Source organism: Saimiri boliviensis, chromosome 13 (assembly GCF_048565385.1).
Source record: "Saimiri boliviensis isolate mSaiBol1 chromosome 13, mSaiBol1.pri, whole genome shotgun sequence".
NCBI lineage: Eukaryota > Metazoa > Chordata > Mammalia > Primates > Cebidae > Saimiri > Saimiri boliviensis.
The window spans coordinates 110,851,755-110,864,264 of record NC_133461.1 but is presented as its reverse complement, the minus strand read 5'-3'; the positions used below and the strand labels follow the sequence as shown (position 1 = coordinate 110,864,264).

Below are 12,510 nucleotides of genomic sequence, written 5' to 3'. Positions count from 1 at the left end.
CATCTGCAGCACGTCTAAGGTGGTCAGCTCCTAGTCCAACAAGCCTTCTTCCAAACACGACTCTTGTATTAAGGCTCCCCTAAAGAAATGAGTTAATTCTAGGAGATGATATTGTCTCTCAAACATTTATGACATGGCCCATGGTAGAGTGACAGGCATAGCTGTGACTCATAAAACCAAGAGGAGCTCTGGACCCTGGAGGTGTCAGTTCCGGCTGGACATTCTACACCATGATGTTTCTCTCTCCCTCCCTCCCATGTCACTTGTTAGGGGCACAGGTGAACCAGTTCCTTTTGGCTATACCCTCTGCTCTGTGTTAGGAATTCACAGGTCTAACCTCTCAGTCACTTTGATGACCATGCAATGAAGAGCAGAGCAGCAGGATCAATTTCCCTCCACGACGCAGTCACTGGTATGTGTCCACACGATACGAATGGTCTCACATTTCATGTAAGAATAAAGGTTAATGGTGACAATGGCTTCTGCGTATGGAATGGCACCTAAGTGTGGAGCAGACATGGGGCTGGATATTGTATATGACGTCACTAATTCTCACCACAGATCTGCACAGTGCTTTCACATTATTTTGCATTTTTCCATGATGGAGACTGGGCTCAGAGAGGTTAATTCATGGATTGGAGTTCAAAGAGCAAACGGTAGAAACCTGATCCAAGGCTTCTCTGTTTCCAAACATCTGATCTTCCTACCCGGGCCTTATGGATTTTTATTTGGGACTGATTTACACGCACAGGACTATGAGTAAGCCTTAAGCATAGAAAACATTTCTCACATAGGACTGTGTTCAGGTTAATGTTCAAAGAGCTTTGAGCAAACGAAGTTAGAAGAAAATCCCTATTCCTCCTGAACCATGTAACCATGGTAGCTTTCTCTAAACCTCTGTGCCCTCATATCTTAAGCGGAGGCAAAGCAGGAACTGTGGGGTTTTCATCAGTATTAAGTTATATCACAGCAAGGCCTCCGCACGAGAGTTACAATACGTGCTAATCAGTCCCTTTCCAACCCGGGGTTTTATGAGTGTTTCCAAGGCCCCCGAACCATGAAAACTGCCTTCCCACCATCAATCATAGGCGTTCCTACGCCAAGAGATATGTGTCACCTTCTATAGCCTTTTTTCACGATACCTTTCATATAGAGTCTGAAAAAAACTATACTTAAATTCATATAGCACTTCGATGTTTTCAAAAGGAATTTCATACAAGTTTTCTACATAAGTTAGGAAAGTAAACTATTATAGTTCCTGCTTCACAGATAAAATCAAGACTGGGAAAAAGTGTGGGGTTAGAATTGAACAGATAAGGAACTAAGGGAAAGATGTTTTACCCTGGTCTGATTTTGTCTCGATTTACCACAGACCAAGGGGCACACTGAGAGCACATCCTTCACCACAGAGGCCTGTGCCCCAATCCAGAGACCGTGTTCCCACCGTGGGTGAGAGACCAGCATATATAACTTCCTGTGTTCAGAACAGATCAGAAATCCTGCCTCCAGCTGCAAGCATCGCTGGCCCTGGGCCGTGTCTGGGCTTACAGGACCGGCCCAGCTCCTGTCTAATTCACATAGCACCTGGCATTGACCTTAATCTGTGGCATGTCTAAGACGGTCAGCTCCCAGTTCAACAAACCTCCAAAACACAGCTCTTGTAATGATGCTCCCCTAAAAAAAAGTGAGTTAATTCTAGGAGACTGACCTTATGTCAGGTCTATAGGAATTAGACCGGAGCTGTGCCTGAGGGTGTGTTATGAGGACTGTAATTTTCCAGGGAGGCTGGGAGCTGGGGTTGGCCCGGCCTTGTTGCCGTGCTGACTCCGGAGCACAGCTGACTAATTCCCTGGAACCCTGAACGTGACAACAGAAAGATTGAAAAGGGTTCAGTACAAGACTCTGCCACAAACCAACATGAAAGACTCTCCGTATCTCCATATTCCATCTTCCTATCTCAAAGTCAAGACATTCAAAAGCAGAAAAAATTTTTATAATCATACCGAATTGGATAAAATACATGGATTTTATTATTCATCCTTTATTTTTTTTGAGACAGTGTCTCACTCTTTCACCAGGCCGGAGTGCAGCGGCACAATCTCCGCTCACTGCAACCTCCACCTCCCAGTTCAAATGTTTCTCCTGCCTAGCCTCCACAGTCGCTGGGGTTACAGGCTCCCACCACCACACATGGCTAACTTTTTTATTTTTATTTTTTTAGTAGAGGCAGGATTTCACCATGTTGGCCAGGATGGTCTCGATCTCCTGACCTCGTGATCCACCCACCTCTGCCTCTCACAGGGCTAGGATTACAGGCATGAGGCACCGTAACTGGCCTATTCATCAATTTTTAATTAAACATTTTTACATCTATTCAGCAAATATTTATTAAGCACCCCTCAGAAGCAAGCCCGTGGGAGTCACTGTTCTGTGTCATAACATCCAGGCCTGACCCTCACACGCAATGTTTATTCCGCAACCGAAATGTAAGCTTGGGTCTATTTTAATGGCCTCAAAGATCTCTTTGCAGTTGGTAGTCTTGACTAACAATGAGATAGGTATAAAGAATGACAGAGGCTTGAACCCGGAAGGTGGAGATTGCAGTGAGCCGAGATTGTGTCACTGCACTCTAGTCTTTGAGACAGAATCTTGTTCTTCCTCCATCAATCAATCAATCAAGCAACAGAATGACAGAGGACGTTCTCAGTAAGTGGTGGCTGCTCTTTCATCAACTCTATGTCTAATGCTAGGGAGTTAGATGCACAGGGAATGCCTAGCTACAAAACCAGCTCCTGGGCAGAGCAGCCCATGGCCTTAAGGTCAATTGTCTCAAAATGACTCAAAGAAAGACCAGTCTTGTGTCTGCTGAGATTAAGCAATCCTTATGTAGTTCTGGCACTGATTAGACACTCATCTGGAATCAGCCTGGTGGACAGAGAGAAAGTCAGCCAGTAAGGATCTGATTATGTTATGTATCATTAAACAAAAGTATCCCTTAGAGTGGCTCAGCCACAAACTCAAACCATAAATGTTTATGATGTTCCTTCTACCTCTGTTTAAACTTCTGCCAATATCTCCTGGCCAGGAAATCCCTGGTGCTCTGCAGAAGGGAAGCTCTGGGAGGGTTTCCCCTGACGAGCCTCTTCACCATGTCTGCACAATAGACACCTCTCCGGCTTCCTACTTTGGCAGCTGCTTTTATTTTCCAGGCGACATTATTTATGAATCTTAATGCCAAGCAGGCATTGTGGTTGGAATTGTGTTAAAAAATAAATGCAAATACAAAAGGAGCCCTCCAAGGAGTCTATAATCCACCTGAGGCTCTAAAACCAGCCACAAGACACAACATACTGATGTCTGAGACCAGTTGTTGAAGCACACGTGTGTCCCTTTCTCATCTCTGTATCCAGGTCACCCAGGCATCTACTCCTCTATGCCCAGGCAGTGGCTTCACCATGTGTGGGTGCTAGGCATTTCTTGACAAGTTTAGTCAGTGTACAGGGAACAGAAACTAGCCAGTGAAAGAGGGCAGCAAGCTATGACCAAGCACATAAACAAAATAATGAAATTCTACCAATCAAAACAGAGCTAAGTACAATAAAGGGATAGACAGAATTCAGGATGCTGACAATGGAAGGAATTTGGAATGCGCCAAAATAAAAATTTACCAGGGATGAGAAATCTGGTTGTGGGACAGAATAAAGAGGAGGATTTGTAGAAGTCCCCACTTCCTTGTCTCTAAAACACACACTGTTGTCGGCAGAGGGTCTGGACTCAGAGGCAGGGCCTTTCCCGTGAGACTGGCTTTGCAGGTGATTCCTTTTCAGGGCTGGCCTGCGCACTCCTGCAGGCTGCATCCTAAGGAGCATAACTTTCCAGGGAAAGAGCTTTATGTTTTCTTCTTTTTAAAACAATTGGTACAAAGTTGCCATATGGAATTGTGGCAGTTCTATCCAGCAGATTCAGTTGTTCATCTCCAACCTTTCAATGTTTCTTGGGAATGGCTTTTCTAAAATTCCTCATCCATTTTTACAGGTCCTTCACTTCAAGTCTCTGTTTGTACAACATTTAGAAAGTGTCCCTGACTGTGGGTCCTCTATTCTATGGTCTATACTATACAAATATAAAACAAACAAAGAAGTGAGAACTTTAAGAGCCGAGGGTAGGGTGGCTGCCCCAGGAACACTAGCCGCTGCCTTTCAAAAGCCTTCCCTGGGTAGCTTTGTGGGATTAGATCTCTGGTTCCATCAGGATACTCAAAACAGATTTATACCATCAGAGGACCTATGGGACTTTAGTTTGACATCAGAATGCCAGTTCCACAATTTAAAATAATTGATGGAGCTTGTCCATGTACCAGAAAGCCCACATCAACATCAATAAATTACCCTCAGGGCTACTCTCACAGCCAATGGTTGTGTTACTTAAGGTGAAACTCCTCTTCTTGCCTGAGACAGCTTTGGTGGACCCTCGGTGTCCCCAGGGAATACATTTTGAATGACAATAATCCAGTGTAAGCTTCATATGTCAAAGATCACACACCTGTGTAAGGTGTGACGTATGACAAACAAGTGGACACTCATTGTCCTCAGTTTCAGAGAGCGACGGATTATGGCTCCATTTGACATCATTATATACCAGAAGCATATTATCTGTTACGAAGACAGACAAATCTGGAATAAAAGGCAGTGTTTGACAATGAAGGTAAACTTTTAAAGTTTTATTTTGGTTGGACCTACTACTTAGAAAACAGTAGTTGCTTATTAAATGCTTATTCACTAACATATTTATTCCAATTTGGCCCAAAGATACTCTGGCTTTTCTTTCCTGCCAATCACTTTGCATGTATCAGTATCGGTCAATATACTTGGTGCTTGCCATAGCAGGACCACATAAAATCATTAAATATAAGTTCATTGGGCCGAGCGCGGTGGCTCAAGCCTGTAATCCCAGCACTTTGGGAGGCCGAGGCGGGTGGATCACGAGGTCAAGAGATCGAGACCATCCTGGTCAACATGGTGAAACCCCGTCTCTACTAAAAATACTAAAAATTAGCTGGGCATGGTGGCGTGTGCCTGTAATCCCAGCTACTCAGGAGGCTGAGGCAGGAGAATTGCCTGAACCCAGGAGGCGGAGGTTGCGGTGAGCTGAGATCGCGCCATTGCACTCCAGCCTGGGTAACAAGAGCGAAACTCCGTCTCAAAAAAAAAAAAAATATATATATATATATATATATATATATGTATATATACGTTCATCAACCATTCTGGGTTCACTGAGAAGACCTGGATTTGGATTGCAACTACACCACTCTCTGTGTGCGACAACAAATTACCAAAAGATTTGAAGACTCACTTTTTCATTCACAAACAAGAGTAAAAGGAGCTACTTCCCAAGACGTGGAATTACCAGGACTAAAAAGGTACCTAAGGTACCTAGGTGTATGCTTTTGTAAATATTAAGGGGTACACAAATATTGTTTGTACCAATTTTTAAAACATACGCGTTTTTATTAAGCTATATATTTTACTCTCGGTTGACATTTTCTAATCTACTCGTGTACATACATTAATTATGGATCTGAAACATTTAAATACTAATGTTTCCTTAAGTAATGCAATTAACTAGCAAGAGGCAATTATAAAAGTCTTTTGAAAATAGCTGAAAGTGTCTTTACACAATCTTAAGCGTTAATAATTTGCTTAAAATATTTTACATAACCAGTCATTTCTGATACATCTTCTTGGGATAAATATTTGATTCAGGTATTTGATCATATTGGGGAGCTGGGGATTTCTTAAGCATAATTACTTATATTTAAACCTAAGAATTTAATGTGAGGTTAATAGTCTTTTGATTATATAGCCATCAGCACCACCAATTTTCTATTACAAATATATTTTCCCATCAGTCAGTATGTTCCACCTCTGAGATAATCTTGCATGGAAGACCTGCCGAATATCTGGGTTTTGTAGGTAGAACCAAAAAGGTGAAAAAGGCAGAACAAGAAAATCACACCTGTCAAACTGATTATAATAACAGCTAAGAGCCAATCCTTGCCAATATGTCTTCCTCCTATTTATAGAACATTTGCGCTACTATGTAATCAAAAACGTCCTAGAGGTGGAAAGTGCCCATAAACAGATGAACGGATTCAAGCTTTTACAAAGTTACTCAGTGAAGTGACAGTGACAGCAAAACTTCCTAAAGTGATACCGGATACCAGGGAGCAACAGAGTCATGGCATCCACATGGGGTCCAGGCGGGGCTGGGACTTGCCCACTGACGCAGGCCTTCTGGGTGAGGGAGGGTGGACATAAGCATCAAACAAGCTGACAACCTCTAGTTTCTATCCAGTCACATGGCTCTGGAGCACATGGACTTTGCTACCTGCCTCCTGGACAATAAAAAAGGCTTCAGAATGATGGAAACAGTTCAGTACCCACACTGATTCCAAGCACCTGAAATTCCACAATGCATAAATCTTCTTCTGGATACTGTGTGCATCATCATGGGAACATGAGACCAAGGGTTTATACATGAGAATTCATTGCAACGGGAAGGAGTTGGAGAAAGATGGGCAACAGTTACTAGGGATGGAAAAGTAATGAGAAATAAAACAGAAGCTGAGCGTGCTAAGTTGTCTATGAAGTAGCCGTGGGAAGGAACATTGTGTGCTTAGGAAGCTCTCATCTTGCAGCAGTGTAGAGGGTGAGATCATAGGAGAGGGGGAGGGACCCAGGCCAAAGTTTTCTGTTCTTTGCCCAGGGAGCCATAGCAGGGGCAGGCTTTCTAAGATAAGACAACAAAAATGTGTTCAGTGGCAAGAGAACTGGAAGAAGAACGCAGGTGCGTATGGGAACTTCCCACTAATTACACAAAATTCAAGTTACCTACAGGTTTTTCCAACAGTTTTTCTCTTCAAGTATCCTCAAGACCAGTGTAGGCGCAAGGAAGTGGGGATGAAGACATCCAAGTAAGAAAACAAAATACAGTGAACATTTCGACAGGGACGTGAAGTGGAAAAAAAGAATCACAATAGCATACATCCCAACTGCAGGCCAAATGGTTTTACAAGAGCCCTTTGAGACATTTCTAAGAGTGAAATCCTGGAAAGCAAAATTCTAGTACTACACATAGATCTTATAACATCAATTGTTACTAATTTATCATGTATAAATATTAATTCATAGGGTGTCTATTTACTCAGTCTTTTCAATGGTATTATCACAAAAGTAGAAAACTGTTTTTCTCATGTCAGCCACTCTCATTCTATTTTTTTGCCCAACGTCTTACATTTCTTCACCTGAGATTTTCCCTCCTAAGGGGGATTTGAGGTGACTGATCGTCCTCTTAGGAACCTGGATTAGCTCTGGGTCTCTGGTATGATTATGATATTTTCCAGGCCCTTTTTTTGCTCATCTGTCAAATAAAGGTATCCATCACTAACATACATTTCTGCTCAAAAATCCAAAACTCTTAAATTTCTAATGTCATTGCGTTCAGCATCAAATAGTTTTTAAATTTATCAGATGAGTGACGGATTTGACAATTTTATAAACTTTATTTTACTTAATTAATTTTAATTAGTTATTAACGCTAGATTTTCTCTTTTCACTTCAGAACTAAAAATGCTAAAAATGGCAGTTACCATATTGCAGATTCCCACTTTGAAAACACAGCATCTCCTTTATTTCTCCGTTCTTTTGTCTTCCTCACTTACTCTTTAAAAACATATTCCACATTGACTTGTTCATCCACACAATGGGGAGCCCTGAAAACTGGGAGCTAGAGGTTCAATCTTGGCTCCACCAACTTTTAAAATCAGTATCTTGGGCAAGTATTCCAAGTATTCCTCTTAGTTCTTTCATCTCAAAAATTAGTAGTGAAAAGAAAATAATTTATTACATACAGTTGTTATATGTGTGTGTGCGCTTATACATATATATGATGTGTGTGTGTGTGTGTGTGTGTGTTTGTGTGTGTGTGTGTGTGTTTCAAAGTCTATTATCTCTGGTTATATCAAACATTCCTTCTAAATCCTTCATATATAAGCACAAGAATTTTTATCAATGTATACTATACCAAAATCAATATATTTAAACCCATCAGATCTCAAATGTTTTAAGAGGTTTCCTTTTCAGGTCCACTTATTTTGTTATTAAAATTAATATTTCCAATTAGATAAATTTCAAGCTACTGGTAATGTATCTGAATATACAAACCAGTCGACAGAGTGCAGAATTAAACTGCAATCCAAAATGCAGTAGGCAGCCAGAAAAAAAAAAAAAATCAATATTTAAAACTTATCATATATGCCAAGTATCAGATGTGTCCGGACAAAAAAGAAGGTGATTAAGTTGTACACTACTTACTGGTATAGGTGAGTTGGAAGCCTTGGTCGGTGTCAGATCCATTGGTGTTAAACTCTAGCCACAGGTGATTGGACGTGCTGTTTAGGATCAGTCCCAGAAGTTCATTTTTAGTGAAGGTGCCCAGTGGACGTGAGGAACTGTCTTTTCCATCATATACCTGATGAAAATTCACAGCATGAGTCCCTCTATTCCGTAATTGGGTTCTTATGGTAGCAATGTTAATAAGAAATCCAAATCTTCAAAGATGCATTTTTATATGGTACTTTAAAAAGGCATACAGTGTATAGAAAGATAAATGGATGACTCAGTGCTAAATCTTATTTGTTCTTTAAGTTTTATCTTTACCATTAACACAAGAGACAAACGATTCCATTCTTGTTCAGATCATTTTATATTCATTATTTTAAGAGCTCTTTCTGTGTTTACTTAAAATTAAATGAATATTTCTTTACATTTCCTGGTTTCATTATCTACCTTTTTACTCCCTTTCTCATACTACAGTTATAAAAGTAAAAAGGGTTTATAGTATTTCAGTCTTGAATATCTCCTCTGAACTTTCAATTAAGTCTAAGAACAAACCATTCCCTTCTATCTGAATGCATTAAACGACAATACTGTGTGCTAAAATCTTGTCAAATTTTGTAGTCTTCAAGCATGAGATGTCTTTCTTTTTTTTAATTTTTTATTGTTTTTCTTTATTTTTTTTTATTGCATTTTAGGTTTGGGCATACATGTGAAGAACATGCAAGATTGTTGCATAGGTACACACATGGCACTGTGGTTTGCTGCCTTCCTTCCCCTCACCTGTATCTGTCATTTCTCCCCATGCTATCTCTTCCCACCTCCCCACCCCCCCTCCCCTCCCCCATTTTCCCCCAACGGACCCCAGTGTGTAGGGCTCCCCTCCCTGTGTCCATGTGTTCTCATTGTTCAACACCCGCCTACGAGTGAGAACATGTGGTGTTTGATTTTCTGCTCTTGTGTCAGTTTGCTGAGAATGATGGTTTCCAGGTTCATCCATGTCCCTACAAAGGACGCGAACTCATCGTTTTTGATGGCTGCGTAATATTCCACGGTGTATATGTACCACATTTTCCCTATCCAGTCTATCATCGTTGGGCATTTGGGTTGGTTCCAGGTCTTTGCTATTGTAAACAGTGCTGCAATGAACATTCGTGTGCATGTCTCATTTTGAATGTGTAATAATAGAAGTATCTCATCATGCAATAATAACAGAGAAGTGTGACCTTCCTTAAAGTGTTCTGTATATGACATTATACTCCCAAGTAGTTGTAAAACAAGAGTAGATATAGTAAGTATATTGAAGATAAAGAAGACAGGGCTTGGTTTTGACCAGTCAGGAGAGGGGAGTTCCAGTCATGCATTCCCAACTTCTGGGGAGACAGGTCACACGGTGGGGAACAAGGCAGTGTCACCGTCACATTCCGAATGAGGATCCGGTCAAAGCGTTTCAGGACCCATGCTGTTTGCGCTAATGCCATGAGGCTCAAGTAGTAGCAACAGCCCTGCCTTTCCAGTAGGAAAAATGATGACAGGTTGACAGATGCAGCAAACCACCATGGCACACGTATACCTGTGTAACAAACCTGCACGTTCTGCACATGGGTCCCAGAACTTAGAGTAAAATAAAATAATAAAATAACATAAAATAAAAAATGAACACTGCAGACCTCGCAGCCTAGTAACAGCAGAACACGAGGTGGACAAGGCTAATGCCCCTGCCTCCCTCCCTCACTAACAGGGTGCCACATGAATAAACATTTATTACATTATACTGGAGAACATTCAGTTTGTCTTGATAGAAAAATGGTACCCTAACTAAATCAAAGTAAACAAGTCTTAGTAGGCTTTTCCAACGTGTTTATTTTCCCCACTTCTTTCTTCTTTATATAAATTAATTCTTCTTTTATCATCTCTCTTTCAATCAACATATAAACTCAGGGGTAATGTGTTTATTTTCCCCATTTCTTTCCTCTTTATATAGATTAATTCTTCTTTTATTGTCTCTCTTTCAATCAACATATAAACCCAGGGATGTACACAGATACATAGAATCAGAAAAGGAGAAAATACATTTAGAAAAGTTAATGTTGTGGGTTATTTTATTACATTTGAATATGGACATGCTAGTGGGGTAGAATCAGATACCTCTAATCTCCTTACTAAAAGACTATTGTCACAGGTCATTGTTTAAAAACCATTATTTGGTTTATTCTGTGTTTTTATTACACGAAGCCAGAGGTCTGACATTCAGAGAGTAAATGGTTTTAAGTCTAGAGGAGTCTGGGTTAAACAGAAAATGTGCATGTCTCCCCAGGAAGGCCTTGGGTTACCCCATATACCATGTAATTGTCTATAATTCACAGAAATCCATGAAGATGGGGAGAAACTAAAGAACTCAGCAGTCAGTTAAGCCCCAGCTCCGTCCTGATACACCGTAAGCTCGCTGCTCCACTCAGTCTTGGCTTACTCCTGAGGACTTGACCAAGCGTACCATGGACCCCTGAGGGACTGCATTTGGCTCCCAGTGGCTTCATGGTTAGAACCACTAAAAATGAACAGCTCAAAAGCTGGACTGCAAGACTCTTCAGAACAGTAATTCTGCCTTCTTTGTCCACATCATCAGGAATTACACTGGGCCCAGCCACAGACAAACTCAAAGAAGGGGCATGCCATCGATTAACATAAAGGATTCTCCTGTCAGCTCTCTAAAGTTAAAATCGGGGTTCAGGTTTTGCATTGATCACAAAACCCCAGATAGGAGTGGAAGTCAGAAGACTTGATTTCTGATTCCAGTTGAATGAGAAACAGACTGCAGTTGTTTTGAACAACATTTCCTAGCTATATTTTCTCACCTATAAGCAGCTAGATTCACAGAGTTCTTTTCAGCTATTAGAGAAAGCCATCTGAATTCATCTGTTTAATACAAGGCTGTAGCTATTTGCACTACAAACCCTTCTCAGAGTCTGGCATTTAATCAATGCTGTATACTCTAAGGGATGCTGCCGGGTTAGCAGATAATCACAGATCAGAAGACATCTCACAGAATGCTGGTGAGAAAACACTGAAAGTACTGGGGAAATCTTCCCCAATTTTACAAAACTATACCCTGCAGACTTATTTCCAAAATTAATTGCATTTTCCATTATATATTCCTTTCATGGCATGTTTCTGAGAGCTCAGTTTCTCTTGCATGATTTTTCCACATGAAGCGAGAAAACAAGGTTATGTGTGCGGGGGATGTGTATATAAAATTTTAGTCTTTATTATTACATCGCAGTACGTGTGAAGAATCAGGCTCAAAATTTAAGATAATTTTACTAGAAACATTTTGAACAGACATAATTTATTAGCATATTTACCAAAATACATGACCGCAAAACATGTAAGTATTAAATATGATTGACAGCTTCTCTGTAATTAAACGTGAGAAGCAAGTTTTTTTAAAAAAAACTTTGTTATAATCAACTTTAAACGGCATGCAATCACAAATGAACATGATTTTCTTCCTTCCATTCCAACAATATTTATCCTTTTATATTTTATGCAATATCTCTAATCACTCACCTGCACTAAAGTACAGTTAAGACTTGTTTAAAAGTTTGCCTTAAAGGCTTACTGACTTCTAAATTTGAGGTTATTAAATAATTCAGAAAATGCTTACTTGTAACATAACTTTTTTTTTTTTTAGATTAGTAAGAATGTGCTACTTTCCTGCCTAAAAACCACTTCTTAATTACAGTCCCTCAGAGTGCCAGCATGAGCTTTCAAAAGACTATTAAAATGAAAGAACAACTAGAATAAAACCACTCCACTAAATTATGACACTGGAATAGAGTCAAACACGGCCTTAGGAGGAAGTAAAGCCCTTTAATCTATAAGCTTCTCCTGACCTGTGCACATAACTTCTAATGAGGTCAGGTGGAGCCCGGCAGGGGCTCCCTTCCAGCCATTCTGCAAAGGGAGGACAAACAGGCTTTTCTTGTTCGGTTGGCTTTCTGCATCTTCTCTCAATGCTTACAGTTCAAAGTGAGCTGAAACTACTGGATCTGAAATGCATCACTATGCACATCTAGGTAGACGTAAATTAAGAGAAAAACCCTACAATTTTTAA

General features: G+C 40.4%; 1 protein-coding gene across 3 annotated transcripts in view; it reads right to left on the bottom strand.

Moving 5' to 3' along the window:
* CSMD1 (CUB and Sushi multiple domains 1) overlaps positions 1 to 12,510 on the bottom strand; it is a 2,098,967-nt gene that overhangs the window by 421,065 nt on the left and 1,665,392 nt on the right. For all 3 annotated transcript variants that reach the window (XM_003940706.3, XM_074384178.1, XM_074384179.1), the window contains one exon: positions 8,376 to 8,532. In XM_003940706.3, the coding sequence (XP_003940755.2) occupies positions 8,376 to 8,532 (157 nt within the window). The remainder of the gene's footprint in view (positions 1 to 8,375; positions 8,533 to 12,510) is intronic.